This window comes from Pipra filicauda, unplaced genomic scaffold (assembly GCF_003945595.2).
Source record: "Pipra filicauda isolate LSUMZ 115617 unplaced genomic scaffold, ASM394559v2 scaffold222_size1277272_pilon, whole genome shotgun sequence".
In the NCBI taxonomy this organism is placed as follows: domain Eukaryota; kingdom Metazoa; phylum Chordata; class Aves; order Passeriformes; family Pipridae; genus Pipra; species Pipra filicauda.
Genome location: NW_024104335.1, coordinates 814,505 through 840,173, shown reverse-complemented (window position 1 = coordinate 840,173; position 25,669 = coordinate 814,505). Strand labels below are relative to the sequence as shown.

General features: G+C 46.4%; 1 protein-coding gene across 1 annotated transcript in view; it reads right to left on the bottom strand.

Moving 5' to 3' along the window:
• Positions 1-25,669, bottom strand: part of TSPAN32 (tetraspanin 32) — an 83,690-nt gene that overhangs the window by 11,450 nt on the left and 46,571 nt on the right. Inside the window, exons 3-5 of the mRNA XM_039381419.1 lie at positions 17,173-17,287; positions 15,794-15,891; positions 9,399-9,473 (exon numbers count right to left, since the gene is read on the bottom strand). Coding sequence (XP_039237353.1) covers positions 9,399-9,473; positions 15,794-15,891; positions 17,173-17,287 — 288 coding nt within the window. The remainder of the gene's footprint in view (positions 1-9,398; positions 9,474-15,793; positions 15,892-17,172; positions 17,288-25,669) is intronic.

Sequence of the window (25,669 nt, the reverse complement as noted above, 5' to 3'; positions counted from 1 at the left end):
GAAGAGTTCTGCTGGACAAGCTCTCCCTTGGAAGGAGACTGCACCTGCAACGCTGAAACGCCAAGAGCTGAAGATAAAGCATCAGCTGGGCTTAAGAAAAATCTCCAGGTTAAGTGATATGGAGGTCACACCTCACAGTAATTCTTTTCCTGGAAGAAGCTGTGTGAATGTTCCAGCTCTAAATTAGTTAAATAATCTCTGCCTCCCATTTCTGTCTGCATTCCTTAATGAAATATTCATTTAGGGATGATATTGATGGGTTGCTGGATACAACAAATGGAAAATCACCACTGAGATTGATGCTGCTGACTCCAACTGACTCAATAAGTAGCATTTTTCACTTAAAGTAAAAGAAAAAAGGAATTTTGACATTGTTTATCATCCTTTAAATCCTTTATCCCCCAAGAAGCAGAATTTATGGCTGCAGGAAGACATGTACTCTAAGCCATTAATGTTCTTGCCCTTGTCTGTTTAAAACTAAAGCAAATTTCGGTCTTACCTCCTTTAAGAGGAAAACTGACATTTTTTACTTAGGTTATTTATCAAGGATAATTTTTACCTAGAACTGGATTTGGAACAGAAACATGAGACAAGGTCTACCTTCAGTTCTCAATGCCTTTGCAAGCCAAAGGTGTTAATGAATCCCCATCCTGCTGCCAGTGAATACCCATGCCTAGGCAACCTGAGAGTGTTGCTTTGATGGAAACTAATGCAGACTTGTACCAAGAACAATGACCTGAATCTCAGTGAACCATCTTTGCAATTGCTGTTGGCCAAAAATCCCTCTACAAAGCAGAAGCTCGAGGAGAATATAGTGAAAGGAGATCTCAGGATTGTCTCAAAGATAAGCCCACCTTCCTCCCTTCTGATAAACAGGAACACTCCTGACATGGCTGAGAAGGAAGACAGCTCAAGAACAATAATAGCGAAAGGAGCTGTCAGAATTATCTCAAAGACAAGCCCACCTTCCTCCCCTCTGATAAACAGGAACACTCATGATGTAGCAGAGGAGGAAGACAAGCACAGGAAGAAGGAGGAGGATCCTCCGCTCCTGTGGGTCTTTGTGCCTTTGAGGTATCAAACCAATCACACGCAGTGCAGCCTCAGAAGAATCTGCAACCTCAGCACTTCATGTTCTTTCAGCACCACCAACAAGGATGTACTCACTGGCATCACTCAGAAGTGTCCCTTTAGTGGTGGCTGCCACAGACTCCTCCACTTAGCTATGAACTGCAAGTTAGTCAGTTAAGATGTGAAACTGGAATAAAGTGGTTAACTCACTCAAAATTCTTCCTTGTTCCAGTAAGAAAAACACTTCTGCATTTTGTTGTCTCTGCCTTTCCTTTCCTTCCTGGTGTGCAGAACTGCACGTGTTCACAGCATGTCAGAAACGGGGGGAGGCAGATGCAACAGCTTGGGTTTGGGCAAAGCAATGCTGCAACTTCAGTGAAACAGAGGAGAGACAGCCAGGCTGGGTTCTTTAGCCAGATTACAGAGCAACTCCCATCACATGGATCGAGCACATGGTAAGACGAGTTCCCCCATCCATGCTCAACCAAGCCCTCATTGCCTGTCTACACACAGTCATTACAGCTTGCTGCAAGTTTTTATTTCCTTTATTGCTTATTAGCTCCCCTCCTCTCCAGTCTTCTTCCAGCCAGTCATTCCCAGATGCAGAAATCCGGCCAGCACTGCAAACCAGAGGAGCCTTTGAGGGCCCCTATATCTGGATATAGATACAGATTTTATATCTATCTATATACATATGGGGGGGAAGACATATGCACTCCCACCTACCTTCTGGTATTGCCAGAGGATCAGGCAAACCCTGACCATCCTTTGGACAATCACTGAGGAAATACACAGAAGAAGAGAGACCAAAAACCATTGTGGAACAAAAAACTCAGGAAAAGTAAAGCCTTACAAAGCTACTTCTCTCCAGTCCCAGTGCTTCCATCAGGTCCTTGCACAAAACATTTAAAACATGCGAAAGTGCTGAGCTGTTACCCTGCTTACCTCCTCCTCATTTCCTATCTCCACATCCCAAAAAGAACAGGAAAAATCTAACCGTATGGGTGCTATACACCCCTTTTGGCCAGTGGGCAGGGGGACATCAGAGCCTCATGCCCAACTAAGCCATAAACTGCCAAAGCCACCTCTGTGCTACTCTGGATGCAGCCAGGAGCATTGCTCTGTGCCTGTGGCAGAGCACCAGATGCTTTATAAGGAAGCACAGAAAACCTGGATGGGCAGTTAATCAACATCAACACGTTTTTTTCCCCCAAATCCTTCAGATCTGGGCCTGCACTCCTTGTGCGTGTCACCAGCCTCAGTGTATCAAAGTCTCCTTGGTTTTTTTAATTAGGTTTTTAGGTTGTATCAGCAACAGAGCCAGCTCCAGGGCAGCCCTGTTAGCCCTCTGAGCTGGTGGTGCCTGTCCTGCTGTGGTGAGCATCCCACAGGTGCATGAAGGTGGGATGGCAACTATCCAAGCAGCCTCAGGTACCATGGCTGGTGCTGCTGTGGGCGGGAGCTCCAGCTAACGCTCTGCCAGGAAAGCGGCAGAAATGGGGCCGTGTGGGTTCAGCGTCAGGGCAGCAATAAATTACAGAACCCATGAGTGCAAATGCTTGTGTGGAGGCTCAGACAAAGGAGAACAGTGTCTCGCTGGGGGGAGTGGGCCGTTACTGTGTGATGAGAACATAAACACTGGGAAAGAGTCAAAATATTTTAAAACGTTAAGGAAGAGGGAGGGGTTTCCCTCCTCTTTTGTTTTTCCCATGGAGTTCAGAGAATGGGAAAAGCTTGGTCCTTACCTTAAAGTGATTGTGCCTGGCAGATAAACAGCAAGAGCAAGGAGCACATCAGATTATTCCCAGTGTTCTCACAGCCAAACCGCTAATTTTTGTAAGTGCTCTTGAAAGACCCCTGTGAGCGGCTACAGTCCTGATCCAACCCCACTGAACCAAAAACCAAAAGGAAACTATCTGTATGCTTCAGGTCTGGTTTCAGAAAGCACATGAACACAACTTCAGCTTGTGTTTAAGTCTCATTAAAATCTCTAGGACTTCAGCCTGCATTTAATTATTGTCCACAGATGAGACAGACCAGACCCTGCAAGACTTCACCCCAACATACACCAGAGGCAGCGATGATAGGCACAAACACACCCTGGAAAACCTGCAGACTTGGTTTGCTGCTAGAAGGACCTCTACAGCCCCACTTAAGAAATTAACTGGGAAGTTCTCGGTCATTCCTTGCATACCTGCAGAAATAAGAAATGCATGTGCTGATTTTTTTAATGAAAAGAGAGTATTTGCCTCTTACAGACCCAGGCAAATGCTGTGTATGGCTTTGCAAAAGTACTGGCTGGGACAGAGACCAGCGCTGGTCCCACATGCAGGAAAGGGACAAGGGAAGCTGCTCTGTTCAAGAGCGAGCCCCAGGTGTGGCAATGTTTGTTATTTAACAGTTGCAACTGTTAATTCCAGCTGCACATCCCGGGGCCTGTTAGAAAATCACCATCCTAAAAGGTACCACCTTGCTTTCTAACAAAGCACAGAAGACTCTGTTTCCACTTCCCAGACCCAGGAGGGGAGAAAAAACAGGTTCCTTTGGAGGAAGCAGAGCAACACTGCAGGAGAATAAGGGTGTATATGGATGGCTTATGTTCCCTGCCCATAAAAAGCTAAATCCTTACATTTATTCTCTGAGTACAAGCAGTGCAACACAGAGGGGCTAATGTCTTCCCACTCACATGGAGCCAAAAGCCACAGGCTTTTGAAATCACCCAGAAACATGAGAAACCACTTGATAACTAAGAGATCACCATATCATCACAGTCAGTGCAAATCCAAGCAACCTCTTCATTCAAGGGACATGGGGAATCAGGCCCTCTGCCAGGAATATGGGCAACTAATTGCACCAGTTTCAAAATTTCCCCTGAGTTGGGAAGTCATAATTTAATCCGTTTTACGCTTTTACCTGTGAACAAATCTCTGTAATTAAAACACTCATTCTTGTTGCAAAACTTCTTGCATGTTACAGTGACTTTACTGTCACCGACCCACCCTGTCATCCTGTCTGGCTTACAGGGCTGGCGCCGCAAAGCTGCTGGAACCGCGAGGCTGCTGGAAGGATGGTTCAGCTGCTGCAGGGAACGGGAACAGCAGAAGATGACATGGCATAAAAACTCCTCTGGCCTCTTTCACAGTGGGGCCCAGAACAAAACCCCAAACCTCAGGTTCAACAAGGCAATGTGCTGGGTCCTGTACTTTGGTCAAGTGAGGTCAACAACCACATGAAGCACTATAGGCTTGGGGAATAGTGGTTGGAAGGAACCCCAGGGGAAAAAAGACTTGGGGGTGCTGTTTGAGAGCTGAACATGAGCGAGCAGTGTGCCCATGTGGACAAGAAGGCAAATGGCATCCTGCCCTGTATCAAAAATAGTGTGGCCACTGGGACAAGGGAATTGATTGCCTCTTTGTACATGGCATTGGTGAGGCCACGCCTCGAGTCCTGTATCCAGTTCTGGGCCCCTCACTACAAGAAAGACATTGAGGTGCTGGAGCGAATCCAGAGAAGGGTAAAGAAGCTGGTGAAGGGTCTGGAGAGTAAGTCCAGTGAGGAGCAGCTGAGGGAGCTGGGATTGTTTAGCCTGCAGAAAAGGAGGTTCAGAGGCAACCTTATCACTCTCTACAACTACCTGAAAGGACGTTGTAGCCAGGTGGGGATCATCGGTCTCTTCTCTCAGGCAACTAGTGACAGGACAAGAGGACATAGTCTCAAGCTGTTCCAGGGAAGGTTCAGGCTAGACATGAGGAAGAATTTCTTCATTGAAAGGGTGGTCAGGCATTTGAACAGGCTGCCCAGGAAGGTGGTGGAGTCACTGTCCCTGAAGGTGTTCAAGAAATGACTGGACGTGGCACTTAGAGCCGCTAGTTGATTGGTCAAAGGTTGGACTCAATGATCTTGGAGGCCTTTTCCAACCTTAATGATTCTGTGATTCTATTTTTGTGTTGGTTAGTAAGGGTACCAAGTCTTCTATACGGCAGCTGCAAGTACATCTTTGCTCCAGCCTCTGCAGACATGTTTGTAAAGCAGCAGTTAATGGGCGAGGAGAAAAACGAAGCTGGGGAGGAGGAAGCAGCAGCCCTCCCCACCAGCTGTGCCAGATGTGGCATGTCTCTCCTATGTTCCTCTCTGCATCCTAGGTCCTAGCTGCTTTCAGCCACACTGTGAATGACTGAGAGACCTCACTTAGACAGCGGTTTGTGGGAAAGGAACTGCCATAAAAATAACTTTGGAAAACAAGACTCAGCTCTTCAGCTTCAGGAACCAGGACTTCCTAATGTGGCTGAAAACCATCTGAAAACCTCATAATTTCTGTGGTTACCACAGCTGTTCTGTCAAAGACACTTGCATAGAGGTCATTCTCTCTGCCCTCCCATGTACATTGATCTCTAGTTTGCTTTGATTGCACCATCACTGTCCTTCCTCAGGCAGGTTTGCAACACTTTCCTGCCTAGATCTCCTACTGAGAGGAAGAACAATTGCAATGCAGCCTTTTAGGATAAAGCATGATAAACCTCAGGTTCATGACTGCTGCATGCCTGGCATACATTATTTCAAGAATAAGGGCTATAGTGACATCGAGTCTATCCGAACACAGATAACTTGAAATTAAAACATTTGGCATATGTATGAAAGAATATGTTCAGAAGCTACAGAAGGTCGCAAAAGCAGAAAAGAATGGGAAATTAAAAGACTCACATTTTGTTTACAGTGCCAGGTCTGAGAATATCAAATATTTACAAATAACTTTTCCTTTTCCCTGTCCAGCTTCTCTGTAAGTACTGTAAACAGGGCTCTGAAAGAGCCACACAGGCAGAAAGGGCATCTCACTTTCATCATGTTCAAGCAATGTTTCTATCTATTTTCTCTTGATAATAACCATCAAAATTATTTTTCAATATTGGGATTTTATGTTTCAGATGATTTTCTATAAGAGGGGTCTGCTTTACAAAGAAAATGTAGATTTTCTTTTTTCCTCTCTTTTTTTTTCCGATCAAAAGGAGTAAACCACTGAAGCATATGCCATGGATTGTAGGGGAGACCTCCCATCCCCCAGCTTGCAGGGGGAAAGGAGGGCTCTTCTTTCAGTGCTGCCTGTGTTTGTCACCTTGCCCGTGGGGAAGAAGAGGATGGGATCTACCACCAACAGCTCCCAGCTGGCATTTCCAAACTGAACAGGCTAATTTTCTGTCTGGCTTTTCACTGGAAAGTCAATGTATTTTGCATGGAAAAAAATCAAATTTTTGTTTTAGGTATGAATGGGGGGCAGTAACCCTCTGGTGCTCTCAGGGTCAGTGATTCAGGCACATGTAATGGGCATATTCATCCATATTTAGTTTTACATCCCCCAATTCTGTTCCTTACTTGATAGCTGTCTACATCCCATCAGTCTTACAAGACACCCACCAGCTTGGTTGAGTTTGATTTTTTCCCCTCAGAGTACCACAATTAACTATTTCTGAGAGCACTGACATGCAGTAGGCAGCAGAGGACACCTGCTTTAATTTGGTTCTTTATTTTGAGAAAGTCAGACAAATAAACAGCTCTATAATGAGACTTCAGGAGTTTCCCCCAGCTTCATTCAATTTTCTGTACCACTGCACTACTTGTCTTTCTGTCCTGGAGGGACAGTCACATCTGCATATCCCTCTGTCACCTGCATTTCTCTCTCTAGTGAGACGGGTTACTTTTCAATCGAAGCTAAATTTCCATATGTTTTGCAAGTGACACTTCTAATTAAGTCTTCCCTCATTTATATTCCCTGCTTCTCTTTACATTTTAGGAAGCAGAGAAACCCAAGACTGTCTCTAACAGTATTTTATTTTTTCTGTTGTTAGAAACACTGCTGGTTTTCTTTAGCCAGAAAGTAAACCTTTTACAAAAACCCTTCATTTTGCCTAGTGGAAGCTGCTTTGCTGTTTTGCTTACAGAAACCCAACCAATTACTAAAGCTAACCATAACCATGGGTGCATTTGTGGGCAGGGCACTCAGAGCAAAGAAACCCCTAAAAATAATTTGAAGTAAAAACAGATGTAGTGATTAAAAGATATACAAAGTAATTCTCCTTTAAATATTTCAAGCAAAATATTTTTTGAATGGCACATCCCTGTATTAACCCAGTATACAGCTTTTTCTTCCAGACTTTTTATGCCCTGCTCTCCCTATTTGGATTAAAGTATAACTAAATAGTCTATTTGGATAACACAATTTCACAAGACCAACCAGGCACAGTTTCTGGTGCCATTTCTCCTTTACTGGCACAGCTTTTGCATTAATCTATCATTTACCTTCTGCAGAAGAAGGAAGAAAGTGTGCTCGAGGCGTCCCTTCTGTGTTGGTCATGAAAACAAAATTATTTCCATACTAAATTGTTAGTTTGAATGTAATAAATTTTGATAGTTTTGCCTGAAATAATGAGAAAAAAACCACAGAGGCTTTTTCACGGATGTCTCAGCTCTGATTGAACCTGCTTCAGCCAGTTAAGCACACAGATAAAAGATGCTGTTGTGCCATCAGCACTCACCCTAATGTTTCCAAAGCAGTTGGACAAATTCACAGAGGAAAAATCCACTGAGAACATTAAAGGCAGAGGCACCAGCAGGTGCCACTAGCAGGCACCTGAGCCACAAGCTGTTGTCATCTGAAAAAGCACTGCTTTGTGCTTGCTGGGTTTTCATGCTGCTACCTTGGCCAACAGCAGGTTGACCAACAACCTACCTCGGCCAACAACTTTAGTCTGATCCAACACAGCCATCCGCACATTTCGAAGGATTTTCAACTCCTGTGGCCACTGGTCAGCTCTGGACAAACTTTCTAGAGAACCAGGACCTTATCCCTCACCTTAACCTTGACTTCTGCTTTCAGAACAACTGGATTTTAATTTATGCACAGCACAGTGAACCATTATGGGACAGGGCTCCTTGTCCTCAGGAAAATCAATCACAACAGTCCTAGTATGGATTGAGTCTCCAGGATACTGAAGGAGTTGTGCTCCTCCATCACAGAAGGAAGGCTCACAGCCAGCCTTCTGATACACTGGTCTTTGATCACAATATCTGTAATCCTAAAAAGATGAGCTGGCAGCATCAATCCCTAATCCACTGGGATGATGTTTCACATCACTCACATCCTCACTGGGCCTGGGACATTGCAGGTTATGGCATGGGACTGGGACTGGGACTGGAGAGGAGCAAAATGGAGACAGGGACTGACCCACTGCATGAAACATCGATCAAAGCCCCAAACACTTATCTGAGTTACTGTCAGATAATTTAAGTTCTTGCCTAAAATATCAGTGTTCTGCTTTCAAAAGAAAGATGTCATGATTTTTTTGCACTCCCGAGTCTCTTAAAATTTATATTTTTTGAATGCAGGGATGCAAAAAGAGGAATTCACAAAGACCTAATAGCAACAATCCCTGTGAATGGGAAGAGGAATAAATATGCAAAAAGCAAATTATATCAGATTAGGAAAAGGTTAAAAAAAGTATAAAATTCTTTAGGCTACTAAATACTAAGGTCAATTTCTGCTTTCCCCAGCAGCCAAATACCCTGGCCTCAGGGGCATCCCAGCCCCAGGTTATGGTTACCCACTGTGATGCATTTTAGCAACTCTGCATGCCTCGACTCAACTTCCCCAGCACCTTGCATCTCCCACACCATCCATCTACCACAGCACCAGCAAGCTCCGGGTTAACAATTCAAACCCTAACTTTCTTCCAAATTCAATCTCCTCCAACCTTCTCTTTCTGGTCCAGCATGATAGCGACCCAAAACACCATTTTTCACTCTATTGTTTTTCCTGTACCACTGCTGCCAGTTAATAAACACATCTCCTGGATGTTTCTCCTGGCCATTGCCAGAGACAACCTGAACAACTACAACCTGCCATTGCCTTTGAATAGAGGCTCCCAACTGACATTTACAGGAATTAGAACCAGCTGGAAATGACTTTTCTCATTTAAAACAAAACAAAACAAACATCCCTCGCAAAAAAACCCAAACCAAACCAAAACAAAAAACAAACCAAAACAAACCAAAAGCTATTTAAAATGAGACTTGCATTTTGTTTTGCCTTCAGGACAAAGAGCTTGCCACGTGTGAGGGTTTCCATGGCTTCTCCCTTCAGATGATCCCATTGAAGGGGCAGCTCATGAAAGCGGCCCTGTTCTTGTAAAGGACAGATAAGACAGAGCCTGGATCTGATAGACCTCGGCATGGATGGCTTAATTACTACCAGCTGTCCCTTTTATGGGAGAAATAGTTGCTACAAAAAAAAATCTCTGACGAGATGCTGGTGGTATTTCCTAGCAGCCAACCCTTACCTCCGTGCTGTGTGTGTATCTCCAGCAGGCAGCTGGGATCAATCCGCAGAAGGCCAGAGCAAAACAGAAAAATCCCTGAGGATAAAGAGGAAAAATACCATCAGCTACAGTATGGGGAGAAAAATATCCATTAGCAAACACCATAAGGACATATTTAATATGCTTGTTTGAGCAAGTTTCATTAAAGTTTAAACATCACCTTCTTTTAATATCCCTCATAATGCTGGTTACTTAAAAGAAATTAGATGGACAATAATGTGATTCTCCATCAGAAGTCCTCTAATTACACCATGGCAACTTGAAGAGGTTGACCAAAAATGCAGGCAGCTTCCTGCGGAGCAGTCAATCTATTCTGCCCAAATTCCCCTTGGAAAAAGAAAAAGAGGGGATAAAAACATCGTATTTTCAGTATGCTCCTGTTCTGCAGGAGGACTGTGCCTCAGAATAGCATCTCCTTACTCGTGGAATTCAATCCCCTGCATTTAAAACTTGGTTATTGGCTTCAAAGAGGGGAAACCCCACACAAATAGTCCATAAAGAAGTGAGTAACCAGCATAGAGAGTAACCTGCTCTGGAAGAGGAGCTGGACTTTACTCGGTGAGCAAGGTGGCAGCTGCATGGTCAAGCCTCCTTCTTTAAATCAGTACCACCCTAGTTAGACAACAGGATGACAGAAATATAATCAAGGCCAGCAACTGACCCTGACGTGTCTAAACAAAAATGGCAACAATGCAGGAGGTGACTTGACTTTTGCCTTCTTCCCTAGGCTTGCAGAGCTGGAAGTTACATGCTTTGTCTCTTTATTTGAATAAATATGGACAAAAAAGAATCCAAACCCTGATGTAAACAGCACTTGCCTGCTGTGACAGCTGGACCAAAGGATCTTGTTCACATAAAAAAAAATAAAAAAGGGAAGGAAAAAAGTGCCTGTGAAGCATTTGAAGGTTAAATGGGCTCATCAAATATGAATCCACAGCTTAGTCTTGGAACGACAAAAGATAGTGAATAAGTACCAGTGGAAAATTAATGCCCTTACAAGTTTTTCTGTGAAATTGTGCCTCTTCCAACACAACAGTATGTAGGAGGGGAAAATTACCCAGCTCACTGCACCTCATTTTGTTTGTAATTTTTTTCTATGACTGTTTTCATTGTATGATATAGCTGAATTAACTTGAAAAAGATTACATCTTACATGAAGTTTTACCAAATTCAAGTTTAAGGAGAGGAAGAAAAGCATTGCTTCTACCAATTCTGCTTCACTAATAAAAATTTGCTTAGAAAAAAAAAATCCAAACTCATGCATATGCAGCAGGAAAAGAAAATGTGTTACTTCAAATCCTGGACATGAAGGTGAACATGCCAATAAACTGCCTTTTGCTGGTTCTTGTCCATCTGCTGTGTTCCTCTGCCCTGTCCAGTGGCTTTGCTCCTGGAACAAGACTGCCATTGGCATTTCACCACTTTTTGGGGGCCACCTTGTTTCAGGCTCTACATCAGGCACTGGTAAAAACCGTGTTACAGCTCTTACGAAAAATCTTAAATTATGTATGTCCAGTCACTCCTTTCTTTTATTATTTTGGCAGCTGCCTGGACATATAGCTGATGAGATCACTGCTTGCCTTGCTAGGAGCTGAAATGAGATTACAGAAGACCCTAAAGGAAATAGGAGGAAAAGTTTGATCAAATGCTGACATGACAAGGGGTATACAAGTAGTGAGGATGTGGAAGAGCTCACAGGGCAAGATGTCACAGACTAAAACCTAGCTGGAGTGGGGGGTTCAACCCCTGCAAGTACAGCACAAACTGGAGGGAGGAGGTGAGGTTACACAGGCATTTCAGGTTGCTCCTCACTAGGACCAGACCCTGCATTTGCACTTCCTTCAACAACTCCCCCACCAAACAGAGTAACAAAGTCATTGTTTTAACCAAAATCGTTTTAACCAAAAAAAGTTCAAACCCAAGAAAATAATTTAAAAAAATTAAGTCAGATTAAAAAATCAACATTGATAGCAATGTAAGCACTCTTCTGCACTTTGTTCCATTGAGGTTATAATTGAGAGGACCCACCATGTACCCGGTGAGTGCAAACAACAGTGTGCCAGTGACACCACCCAAATTTCTTCCCCCGTGCTCTCCCTTCCTCCCCCCCAGCTCCAGCACTTACAACATATCTCTGGGGCCGGAACCTCCATCAGATTAAAATCCTCCTTCTCATCCTCCCTTCCTCAGCTCCACCCCACATTTCAGTCCTTCACGTTCAGCATCAGCTCTCCCTTTATTTCTGTCTAGTTTCTCTGGGAATACCAAGACGCGGCCCCTTGGGAAGCTCCCCCTCCATCCAGCCGGTGCACAGCAATTACATGGCTCCAAGAACATCTTATAAATGAATTATAGCCTGCTTTTTCCCTTCCCAGCCAAAAGGCTTTTGGAAGAACAACTTTCTAATTACATTAGAAGACATTTGGAGGAACAAAGAAAAAGGCAACGTGCAGTTTGCATACTAAATGTGGAAGGGTCAAAGCTGGTTCACCGTCTCCCAGACCCTTGGAGCTCCTTGGAGACAGCCACAGGCTGCTGCCTGCTCCCTTTGCGGGAGGCAGTCACATCAGCCCCGTGGAGGGCTGTCACCAGCCAGACATCCATTACTCTTTTATGAATGACCTTGTTTCCATCCTTGCTGCAAGGAACAATTTATCTTTGACAGACTTGGCAGAATCCACTGAAACAGCATCCTGTCAGTTGGCTGGTGTTTCTTTTAATTCACCTTTCTGGTGCTTCCCCTTTGGCTAAGGGGGTCTGCTTCGGATGAGGGAGGGATCCTTTAGCTCAGACTGGGTTCGGTAGCTCTGCCAAACTCCCACACTCTCAGGGAAGGAGCTGACCTCTGCCCTGCTCATCTCTAGCTGCTTTTTGGCACTGCTGTGGTCATTGCAAGGGCCAGCTCCCTGCCAGACTACACAGGCCAGGGGCAGGAAAAGGGGAGCTAATTTCAGATTGCATCCATCAGGTTTTGTCCCTCCCTCCCCGACCCAGTTCGTCTAAAAGCACACAGTGCTTCTGCCTTTCGACATAGCAAACAGGAGTCAGTGATCTCAGCCCGAAAGAGGAATCTGTCCTCAGCACCAGCTGAGCATGCAGATGTCTCATTCAGGAGTGTTGCACCATGAGGGAGAGCACAGGAGGCAGATGAACTGCGAAAGGAAGATGGTGAAGTGCACTGCAGTGATATTAAGGACCCTCTACACACTTGCCTACAATGATACACCTGGGTACAGTAAAGCAAACAGCCTGTGCTGTGTGCTGACCCCACTGGCACATCACTTGATGAAAAACTGGGTTATACCAGGCATTCACTGAGGCTTTTTACCACAGAAATCTTCTGGAACAGCTGCTCCATCCTGAATACAAATTTTCCTCTAAACAAGTGGAGTTTTAGGCTGTAAAGCTCAGATGTAAGAATTTCAGCTGGGATGTTATGGTTTGCATGTTGCTCCCTGCTTCTTTTTCCTTTTCCTTTCTCTGCCTGACCAGGTAACAACACATGAGTCCTTAAACCTCACCGATGCCAGAGTGTTTCCTTTGTACAAGCAGTACTAGGAAAAATTCCTTCCTTTTCCTCCCCTTCAATAGTGACATGGCCTCCAGAGGCTGTGAGAGCTACAGGATATTTACATTCAGGACTGACTGCATGATGGACCACCAGAAAGCAGAGTTTGCCTGAGCTGGAGGACAGTCAATAAACCTGTTGCCATTCTCCCTGTTTAAGAGGAGCTTCAGGGATAATATTTCTGGATTTTAGAACATAATTTTTTATCCTTTAGTTCTCAGCTACTTTCTTGGAACCAGCTTCCTTGCAAGCATCAGTGGATGCCCAGTAGCATCTGCCTGGTCTGGTGGTGCTGCTACAAGACAATCTCCTGAGATATGTGTGCTTAAACCAGTTTTACCTGTTCTAGTTTCTAACCACTGCGCACCACTGTGTACTGATATTAGAACACCACCAGTAATGTCTGCAAAGACCTGAGACCACTCCTCTGTAAACACACAGACCTCCAGATAGCCAGGCAGCACGAGCATTTATAATTCAAATGGACAAAAAAAAGTGCTCCTTTAAGCCCATCTGCATCCTGGTTAGCTTTTCCCCTGGGTGGCTGGTTTACCAAGTGGCATTGTGGTGGATTAGCCACATTGATGCAGATATCCCCTGAGTGTGGCTTGGTTTCATGTAGAGCCACAGATGTCAGGCCAATAGTCTGGTGTCTTCCCTCTTTGATTAGAGCAAATTAAATGGTCTTCTAAATAAGACACACTCTTTGCTGGGATGAAAAGTCCTTTAAAATCAATAATGGGGGAAGGTGAAAGATCATCTCTATTGCAGAAAGAGGAAAAAAGCAACAAGTAGCGGGGCTGCACGCCACAGCCCAGCAGGGATCGGCAGGGCTGGACGAGACACTGAAAAGAAGTTTTCAAGCCCCACAGAGCCGAACCCCACTCCTGCCTGCCATTACGCCTCACGGCAGCCGTCAGGGTTGGCTCTCCCTGCCTTTGCTTCTCGAAGGCAGATCAGATGTGCCTTGGGAGGGGGCAGGAACTGGGGGGTAAACAAGCGGCAGGCTGGCCCTTGGTTTAAGATACAGTTAGAAGGGGCGCGGGGGGGGGCCCGCAGGCGATTCACAGGAACAGGCAAAGTTCCCGTGTGTGATTTGAGATGCTAATGAGCCGCTTGAACGAATTGGAGCAGAGAATGCGGTCGCTCGTGGCCAGCTCTTGGGTATTTCCCAGGGTTCCCGTTAATTTCTAAGGGCCGTGGATGTGCCAGTACCCCGCAGGGGTTACGGGGACTGCTCCCGTTCCCGGAGCGTTCCCCAGCATCCCCCGGTGCCGGTGGGAAGCGAGCGGCTGGCGGGCCCGCGGCCCCCTCCAGCGGCGGAGCGCGGCGGTGGAGCGGCCCCTCGCTCGGGTATCGCCCGTCACCTCCTGCCCGGAGGCTGGACACTGCCCCCCAACGCTGCCGGAGACGGCGCAAACGGAGCTTAGAGGCAGCCAGGAGGTTCCCTGGTGAGAGCAGCCTGGGATGATGCCTCGTGGCCACAGCTGCGGGGAAGGCACTCTTTAAATATCGCTTCAGTAAATGGCTATCATTTTAACAGCTTGTTCTACGCAGTGGAACGGCCCAAACTATACCAGAGAGTAAGTCAACAAATAAACATTATGAAGAAGTTTGACTGTATTTTCAGGCAGCCATGACAATCTCCATTAATCTGTACATACCCACCTGTTGGTTTAGATGTGATAATTACAGGCACACATTAAATGTACTTCAGCAAAAGAGAAGGGAGTTACACATAATCTGCTAGAGGTATTAATGGGAACTGTGTCACTCAGGCCCCTGTGAGCATCTCTGACAGAGAAAGGAAGATTGCATTTTGAGGAGGTGAAAACATTAACTTCAGTAGCTACTTTGCACTGGATTTTAAGGTGTCAGCTTCTCATTTCTGCCATCAGTATAATTTCCCCCATTTACATAGATTAGATAAATTTCTTTAAAGTTAGTTTATATATGACAGCAATGCAATTATTTTATATTAAGCACAACTTCATGCTCAGCAGCCCAACTGTTAACTCCTGCCCTTCACTTAGCACAGGAAAATATGCAGTGAACGGTGCTTTTCCACTCATCCCTCCAGCTGAGGCTGGAAGCTGCTCTATGCAGACTAAGCCCCATGTGCAGGCCATGTTTTTAAATGGAGCTGAGCTCACAATCCAGCTTACTACTGTTGACGTGGTCTAGGCCCACACATACAATTTGCTGTGGATGATGGAGAGGAGAAAGGGGGAATTTCAGCTCTTGTGCTACCTCTCCACCCTCTCTTTATAGGCAGAAGCTGAGGGTCCAGCCCAAATCCCCCATGCCTGCTGCCATGCTTTGTATGCCTCACACCAGCACCACTGTGGTAGATGTTTGCAGTGCGAGAAGAAGGGAGGCTAATTTTGCTGTCACCAATCAGAGGAACAATGTGGGACTCAAAATTGCTTTGCTAAAGTTTCCCCACATAAACCATGTGTTGACTTGGTGAGAAAAGAAATACCCTGGAATTGTCATCACCGTAGTGGCTTTGGCAAATAAGCCCGTTCCCTCTGAAAGCTGCATACACAAGTCTTTGGCAAAAGAAACAAGGTGCAGAAGGATGCAATCCTTAGCCTAAAGAGCTCTGCAAGCTCTGCAAGCTTCTACAAAAATGTCCCTTTGCAACACAGGGTGGAACAACAGGGCCTCCTTCCCCAGTCGTGCATGCTCTCAGGCATAAGGCAAAACAGCCCCCAGCACCACAATTTTATGGCACCAGCCCAAGGTGACGAAGGTCCCCTCCCATCCAGTCCCTCTGGATACGCACCATGGCGGTGAGGCACTGCGATTCCCGCACCGTGGCGGCAGAGCTCAGCAGGGCTGCCAGGATCAGGGTCATGCTGAGGCAGATCCCAAAGTAGAAAGCTGGAAGGAAGTCAGACATGGGAGCTGTGGTCAGATGCTAAGTGCTAGCAGAGGCTTAGTCTGATGCTTTTACCCAGAGAGGGGCCAAAAAGTGTATTTTGGGGAGCCAGCCCAAAATGCCAGGTTGCACAACTGAAATTGTTTTGGTAATTCATTCAATACACTCCAGCTGTGTATGCTTGTCTTGTCTGGCAGGGCTGCAAACCTCTGAGCGGTTCCCACAGCTCCAGCAGACTGAAGCACCCTAAAAGGGTGTTGGTCCACCCAACAGACCACAAGCTGCCAATTATTTCAGCACTCTGATAAGGATCCCCCCTAATGAGGAGTACAGCAGCTGTCCCACCACCCCTATCAGGACTCTGGGCGCTGCTAATCTGGTGCAACACTTGCCCTCTGGTTTCCTCCTGGCTGAGGCAGGATCACAGCTGGTACCCCAGGGCAGGGCTCAAGGATCACAGCGCTGCAAAGGGCTTTGCTACCCCAGCCATGCAGAGGTAATGCTTGCAAGCAAGGCAAAGCAAGGCATTGCTGGAGAGCGGTGGCTGGGATGGGAGAGCCTGCAAGGCTGCAGTTAGTGCCAATATATAACCCCTATGTGTGTAGGAACAGGGGAGGACTGTACCTTAGCTTTGTACTAACATAGTTTTTACACCTGCTTTGTTAAACTGAAATTGAGAACCAGGATCTAGCGAGGGTATGAGCATGTTTAAGCCCAGGATACAGCTTGGAAGAAGCCACAGATGCAAGTGCAGCACAGGCGAGTAGGGTATTTTAGTATGTGGGCTATCTTTGCTCTACCCTTGTACCTGAGACTCAGTTTATATTTCTCCACTGTGAAAGGGAAAACACCCCAGGTGTTTCCATGCATTTCTCCTCCCAGCCTCAATTTTCTATGCTCTGCTTAAATTTCTCAAACAGTCTCTCTCCCCATGCTCCCAGGGCCCTGCCAGCCCTGCATCTTTAGGTTGTCTGTGGCAGAGGAGCTCCCCCTGTGCTGAAAGCTCAGGTGGAGCATGGGGAGATGGTGAATAGAGGCACAGGTGCAAATGCAGAAGCACCTGAGCACCCTGTGTTCCCACAGCACCCTTTGGTGCTGACATGGCATGCGGGTCTGACACAGGCGGAAAACGTGCCTGTGGGACTGTGTTACTCCTAATGCATTCTCCAAAAACCAGCCCCTTCCTCCTCTTGAGACACCTCTGCATTTCCTTCAATTTGTTTAGGGAATTTTGCAGCTCCTGGTATCACAAAAAGTCTCACTGGGTTGTGACCACAACGTACCTCTGTAGTGGATGACCCTGTAGGAGTTGCCATCCAGGGAGATATCGCTGATGAGGGTAAAATGGAGCCCATAGTGAGTAACTGTGCTCAGCGTGGCAATGGATAGCCCCAGCAGCTGGAAAAGAAGGGTTTTAGGAAGGGATTTACAAGGCAGCAGCTCTTGTTGGGTGCACACAAAGCTTTGAGGTGTATCTGGATGCTCCCGAGCCCTATGCAAATGCAGACAGCCTGATCATCCAGAGACCACCACATGTACCCAAAGTGCATGTAAAAGGACAAACCCCAGACACTTAAAAATACTACAGCTCTTCTTCTCTCTTGCATAATGAGTACATGTGATATTCTGCAGCCCACAGTCTCTTTGCCATTGTCTGGGGATTAAATTCCCGCTACACGAAGAAACCCCAGAGGATCAATGCTCTTGCAGCACACCTGTGCAGTCCCACCCCACTTGGCAGACTACACACATGCAGTTGTGAGGGCTCCTACCTTCAAGAGTGGTTTTGGGCAGGGATGACGTTCTTTGCTTTGCTCTTTGCAATGCCAGTCCCATTGCCTGCTAATGGCTCTATTTCCTATTGTAGAGTGCAAAGAGATGAGTCCTGTGCTGTTCTAAGTTATCTGGGCTGGCTTCTTTCTCTGCAACATGTTGCTGGCCTATCTGCTTCTGTCCCATTCCTGAAAGCACAGGTATGCCTATGGGGCAACTACTAGCACATCACCCTCCATGTTGCCCAAAGTAAGTCCAGGTGATGGAGAGGGAACATTTCTGATGGCACCTGGCTCTAGGGCAGGGCTCCTCACAGCATGACTGGTGGCAGAGGCACAGTTAAAACCAGCTCCAAATTTAGTGTACTGAACCTGTAAAATACAAAATGCAAGCCCACTCCTAGCTCCTAAGATAAGACTTCATCTTTTTGTGCCTTTACAATAAAAGGCAGCTATACCTGTGCCAAATGTGACAGTGTGATGTCACCATAATCCCCTCTGTGTGACATTTTATAATAGCTTTTGGAGTAGACTTACAATTTTGAAGACTAAATACATCCAAACTGTAGCATTTTGTCTGACCTAATTTGTGGTACCTTCTGACCCTTCATACTGTACATTACTGCATATCTTGACCCACACCTAGCAAAATGCTAAGTGCAACACCAGTCAGCTTAGATTTCTGAGAAACAGCAGTCTAAGTCTTAAAGGCTAAACTTAATGCTTGCTACCAATACTCCTTTGATTTCTTCCAAATGACATATATTCTTATTTGGAAGACAGAACAACCTTACAGCCGCTGCAGCCAACAGTCTTGGAATACTGAAATTTGGACAAACTATGAATTTCATGTGTGGGCCAAAATAAGATACTACCTTTTAATTACAATCTCTCCAAGCCACCAACCCTCTTTGAACTAAATACAGATTAGCAGTAGTAGCAGTAGTAATAGAAGTAGTAGTAGTATTAAGCTGGTAAGTTTCGATGAAGTGAAAAGGCAACAAGAACACAGAAGTCAAAAACATCCAGGAGAAACGTTCTCCACTTTCCACCATTTCCCATCAGCTCTAACCGCACATGTCAAGAAACTCCCGTTGAATTTGCTTCAAAAGCTGATAAAAAGAATCCCTAGAATTGCTTTTGCTTTGCGGTGCTGATCCACAGGTCTCTCACACACACTTCCATCAAAGCCTTGCAGTTTCCTCACTGACTCCACCTGTAGCCAACCACCCTCTCAGCAACAAGTGTGACTGCAGCAGGTCCATCTGCCCTCTTTTGCTCCAAGGAGACAGGAGCAAAATCTTTTTGCTGAAAACCACCCATTCTGCCAGTAGGGACCTTTCCTTTCTCTTTTGAGGCAGCTGCTGAGTTGTGAAAGAGCTGCAGTGGTGTGACAGCCCTGAGAAACCAGAAGTCTATCAGTGGAGGGGGGGGCAATGCTGGTGGCCAGCGATAACCACCCAGGGTGCAATGATAACTCAGGCAGTTGGCTTTGCTTGCCCTCTGCCCGCGAAAAACAGAACGTGGGAAAACCTGACCCTCTCTGAGCACGGATGGGAAAGGCAACGGTTCATCTTGGTTCTGCAGAGATCCCCCCAAACCTGCCTGCTCACCATGACACAGAGGCTGGTCACCAGCAGCTGGCACTTGGTGGTCCTCATCCCGCACCTCAGTCCCATGGCAGCTTGTTCCCAGAGAGAGCTGCAGTTGGTCCCTCCAGCCCTTGATAAAGCCTGGGTTTCCACCAAGGGGAGGCATGACCACAGCGGGGCCTCTCAGGAAGCGCAGTCCCCACCACGTGCCAATGCACCTCCTCCTGCCTGATTAGTAAATCCTGTTTAGGGCAGTCACCTTCTGCACAGGCTCCCTTGGCTGCTGTCAGCTCCCACACACTTTCTTCCCAGCTGGGAAAGAAGGAAAGACATACAGAAAAACAACTTTTCACGGAGTTTGGAGCATAGCTCCTCAAAAAAAAAAAAAATGAAACTGTTCAATCAAGAGTCAGTATCAAAATACCCTGGGTTTGACTTTCAGTGGGATGCAGTTTTGCTTAATGAACGTTGTCAGTACCTTTTTTTTTTATAGTCTGCATAAAAAGTATCTTGGGAAAAAGCTTAGGAAAGTGTTATTTAGAACAAAAAAACCCCTGTTGTTTGAAGAAGAGATCAAATCCCCCAAACAGGTCTGTGTAAGAGTCTTCTCTCTAAGTTTAAAGCCACCACATGGCAATAACCTATAGCTGAGTCTCTATTAAAACTTTTATTTGCAGACAAGGGAATAAACCATCTTTGGTAGTATTTTATTCAAGAAAATGGCTATGTGTAAATATAAGTCCCTGCTCAGGAGACCCTCACTGTCCATGGACATTTTAACCCTGTCCTTTCCCCTCTCCTATCACTGAAGACTCCCTGGACCCACAGCAACAAAAAACTCAGGTGACTTCTGGTCTTCAAAACCAGCTGTCTTCTTAATGCATATTTCTCAAAAGTAAATCACAAAGAAGCCTCAAGAACAATCTGGCCAAAGTGAGCCTGAATGACTGAGTGCCTTAATCATCCTTTGTTTCAGAACAAGACTAGTTTTCAAGAAAGAACAAGACCTGTTTTCACGTGGAAAACAGGTGAAATAGAATAATGAAAATTAGTTGAACTTCTCCCAGAAGGCAAAGAAAGGGGGTAAAAAAGTAAAACCATCCCACATTAGTTACTGAAGTTACAGGAAGATGACAAAGAAGCAGGAGGAGAGGAGTGAAAAAAGGAAGGAAGATGCAGTTTGTAGAGCAAAGAGAAGCAAGAGAAAGTGAGTTGCACAAAGCCATGTGTGCAGGGAAAAGTGTGTCATGATTTTCTGACTACATCACTAGCTTTCTTGCAAAATATCTTGGTTGCAACCTCCCGAGACACCACTGAGAGCTGCCATGGTTGTTGCCAGAAACAGATGTCCCCATGGCTTGCAGGTCTCACCACCAGGGTGGTGTCTGATGCCTATCAGGAGAAACTGATGTACCCCTGACCCATGTGCAGACAGAGACCTTCCATCTCTGGCCACCAGCTGAAGACCACTTGAGAAAAATCAACAGATGGACAGCAGGGAAGGAGGGCAGTGGGGAGAGGACAACAGACTGGTAAGGTAGCTGATGCCCTGCCACCCATGCTCAGGAGGGGTGTCCCTGACCCCTGCAGACAGGCCAGGTGGGGAAAATGCCTTATAAAACACTGTCAGAGTCAGGACTGCATCTGAATGCAGAGCTGTGACACCCATCATTTGTTCTGGCACTAGGGGACAGATGGGGGTGTTGTCACTTGCATTTTCAAGGGGAGGATTCAGGGGTATAAAGGCAGCAGGGCTGGTCCACAGGTGGAGTTACAGGTTAAATCTGGAAGAGTTGCAAGAAGGTATGAGAACAGTTCCGTGTTGAACACCAGCTAGGGCAGCCCAACCACGAGCGACAGTGAGCAAGTGTGTAACTGTCTCACCTGCCCTGAGCACACCCGGAGCCTGTTTCACAGCGAGGGACAGGAGAAAAACCATCGAGCCCATCTTTTTTTCCCCCTAGACCCCAGTTCCTTCCCCAATCCGAAATGCCGGCCACCAAAGCAAGACCTGTGAGAAGCCAGGTCTCACACTAGAGGTCCCCATAGGCCAGCAGAACCCTTTCCCGAAGGTTGGGATGATCGACGTGGGCTTTCTAACGGGCAGTTCCCTCCCCAGTTGAACAAAGATCTTCTCTGTCCCTGCAGGAGCCTCGCACCTCACAGCAGGTCCACCTGAGAGGTCACCAAAGCGACATCTACACCCCTTGGAAGGGCTTCTAGTCTTTTCACAAAATATGTTCTATCTCCTTTTGTCTCCAGCCATGTACCTTCACTGATTCACAGAGCTCTGAAAGCAGAGTGTATGTGGATTTCTAGTATTAAAAAAATAACAAGAGTAAAAGGAGTTACTCTCTCACTCAAAAAGAAAGTCAAAAAAAAGCCAGTCCCTCACCCCCTAAAAAAACAGGAGCACCAGTAGAGCTGGGATATTAAGAGGCTGGGCTGTGATTGAGAGAGGCACATTTGGCACACGGAAGGGCACTACTGAGAGGAACACGGAGCCTGTGTGCTCGTCTTACCTGTGCCCATCAAAAAGGCAATCTGTTCAATTTTCTATGGGATTAAACTTCCTCTGGGTGCCCTGTCATTGGCACACACCTGCCTCAGCAGCTCTCTGTCCAGGGAACACTGGTGAGAAGCAGGGTGTCCCCCCAGCCTCATCCCAGTGGGAAGAGAGGCAGGGCTGGTGGCATGCTTGGGAACCGTCCTCGCAGTCAGCATGTGAGCTGGATGGCAGCATGGCTTTTCTGGCAAGACTTGGCCTCCTGCCTGCCCTGCCCTGCCAGGTTTTATCAGTTGGACCCTTTGCAAGAGCACAACTTATCACGCTCAAATGCCGTGCAAAAACCACAGATGACCACAGCTCCTGCCTCTGGCTTCATCCCTTATCTCTAGTTATCAGCTGGAGCACGGAGAGATGGTAGTGAAGCTGAAAATACCCCAGAGAGGACAGGTGCTCTCTTCTTCTAGCCTTGTGGCAGCTTGCAGATTTCTGTTATGAAAATATATACCAGCATCCCCAGTTGCACAGGTCTCAGAAGGACATTTCACCTCACCCAGAAGGGAAGGACTGATTTAAAAAGGGGAACAAGCCAGGCCATACTTTTTGCAAAGCTATAAACCTCCAACCCTCTGCTGAGCTGGGGGGAAATGATGCCTGTGCTGTCAGAGGGATGTCCTGAAAGAGCTGGGGGATTTGATGTGTTAATACTGCGTGGGCTGAACTTGGGACACTAAACACAAATGGAGGAGAAGAGGCTGAATTCACGCTAGTGCTTTCTCAGTGTCCACTTTTCTGGCTCTTACTCTATTGGTGCACGCGCCAATGATGGAACAGCAACACCCCAGCCTCAGCTGCTTGAACTCTGTTGAGGCAGCAGGTAAGAGAAACTTTCCCCTTGGCTTTGGGACACTGCTACTCATGATCCTGAGAAAGGATGGGCTGGAAGCAGAAAGAGGATGTTACCCAGGAGCCAAAACTACACTCATCATCCAGGCAGGACACTTCTGTGCCAGGTCCCTGCAGCTTCTCAGGAGTCTCCTCTTTTTCCAGCCTACAGCACCATTAGGGAAAATACCTCTCCTCCACAGTAGAAAACAGCTCCAAATGTGGCAGATTTACCAGTGTCAGTAGCTCAGCCCATTTGGTCCCTCAGCTACCGCCCATAGCACGGCTGTATTCACCCTAAAGCTTGCTCGTAAATAAAACATGTACATATCAAACCACACCGCATCCATAGGAATGATGGGAAGCCAGGGAGACTGCACAGCCCGGGTCTGCCTTCCCAGACACATCACAAGGATGCATTGTAAAGGCTGCTTAGCATTCGTATAGCACATACACACAATCAAAGCTAAAAATCAACTTTTAAACCCAGGGCCATCTCTTTTCAAAAAGAAAAGGAGAGGAGAAAAGGGGGAGGTGCTGGGCTTTGCCAAGTGTCAGATGCACCATACAACTCCACTGTGAATGGAAACAAGGCTGGCTGGAGGCTGCCTTGGAAGAGACAAAACCAGAGAGAAATCATAATATCTCCAAAGGACTTTTTCACTTATTATTTTCAACGTGTGTCTCTGAAATCCTCTAGCGATTCCCAGGCAATTTGAAATTATTATAGGTGAGCAAATAAAATGCCAGAAGAGTTATTAAAAATAGTTCATCAAACCACAGAAAGATTACATTGGAAAAGAGCATAAGCTGAAGACAGGGAGTTCCCTTCAAAGAATAAACTCAAATGAACTTTTTTCTCCACTGAAAGTAAAAGAATTGTACTGTTAGCTCTAAAGCACATCCTCCTACTCAAACTAAATTATTTTTTCTTTTCCCCATGTTATCTAATTGCAAACCATAACTGCCCAGGAGCCAGCTGTGCAGATGCAAGACCTGAAGACACAATGCGAGCCCAGCTCCATCTAGCTCTGCTCCTAAAAAAACCAGCCTGGACACAGCCCAGCCTGGCAAATGGGGACTCACCTGCTCACAAAAATATGGCTACTCAACTACCCATTGTCCTTTATTTCTGGCATTAATCCTCTCATGCCTTATTGCAACCGGACCTCTGTTGCTTTCCACCGAGGTCCATAAAGTTTTGTCAAAAACCCCTAGAAAGCTCATGTCCGCTGCCTGTAATGCAGGTACATTTGCACTGACCCAGCACCCCGTCTGCAGGTGACGCACGTGACAAGTCAGGGGCAGCGCTTTGCTCTCACCTTTGGCAGATGCGAGAACTAACATGTAGCGTCAGGGCTTGGAGACCCTTTATGACAGAGCTCCCCTCACTCTGAGAGTAGTTTAGCCACCTTGCAGTGTGGACGAAGCCACACGGGGCTGCAAGATGTCCACACCAACCATGCAATTATCATTTTTGCCTTACCTGCTCCAGTAGAGGAGAATTTCTTCTCCCCACTCTCTGGGGATGGGTAGCATATTGCTGGATGCCCTCTCTCCCCAGATTATGATCAGGAAGTTGATTGTGAATACAGACAGTGTTTAATGATGTCTTGTTCTACTGGATCTTACATAGTCATTAACTCTATAAAGAGATTTCAAATAAGATTGCACTTCTCTGAGTACAGGATGTACCTAGGTTCCTTCAGACCGTCAGGAAGCCAGCTGCACTGTTAGGAAAATGTATAAGCAGTTGCTGTGTGTTGTGCTCAGGCCCAGACCTGATGGCCACATCTGGCTTGAAACACACATTATGATCAGCAGCCCTGAAGCCAATTTGGACCAGTCGAGTTCATCCCTGACCTGAGCGTGGAATCACTGTGGCTGGAGGCTGCACACTCTCCCTTGGAACTGGGTTTACTGATCTTTGAAGTGCGCATTATTAATGAAAAAAAATTCCCTGCAGTTATTTTTGCATGATAAAAATCCAGTTATTACTCTTGAGCATGGCTCTTTGATACAGAAGGTTTTCTCTCGAAAAGTTTCAAGGACAGCAGCTTCCCCTTTCCTGTAAGAAAGGCTTTCAGCAGAAATTAAAGACGAGGTAATTAAAGAACATTGATATTACTCCACTGCAGTAATGCCCTTACTGACTAAGCTGTGACTGACAGTGAGTGCAAGGGAAGCTCCCTTCACCAGCCAAGGCAGCTTTGTGGATGCTGAAGACAAGTGCATTACGTTGCCTGGGCTGAGCAAGCAGTCTGTGAATGCTCACACTCACAAACATGAACATAGGCACAAGCAGCTCCCCTGCGCTGCTGGGAACCCACCAGGCAAAACGCTCCCATCTGTGCCACACACCATAAGCTGCTCCTCTCGGGTCGAATCCTTCAGAGAAGCTGGTTTTCCCAGCCTAGGTTTTCCCCCAGGCCTATAGCATGGCCAAGAATGTCTCAGAAGCCACTGAATTTGGGTGCTAAACCTTATGTGTGCTTGAGTGGGACTGCCAGAAAATTGAAGCTCTTGCATGCTCCTTACTGTCACTTCCAGGAATTTCAGCCCAGCTGCCTGTGACAGCCCAGTGGGCCTGGTTCCTTCAACCCACTGATATTGCAACAGACCCTCACGAAAAATATTTATCTTTCAACATGGTGGAGCCTTGCTGCTCCCTAAATACCCCACACAGGTACAAACGAGCCCCCTCCATGTCACATCTAGGAGTCACAGACAGCTCTTTGAATTACCAGTTTTGGCTTCAATACACTCAAGGAGAAGCACCAGAGAGGTTCAGGGTAGCCAGGGGGATATACAGACCCTTAGTTTGATACCCAAATCATGCTACAGAGCCTTGCTGGCACCTATCCATGTGACGAGAGCTCTGCCATGGGCATGCATACATCTCTGCCACCAAGTTGCTGCCAGCGACACCAGCTTTGAGCATTTCCCTGAGATGGGGTTATGGTCCCTCCACAAAAGTGAAGCAATGTAACTGAACTGCCTCAGACATCCTTCCCTACATGCCTCA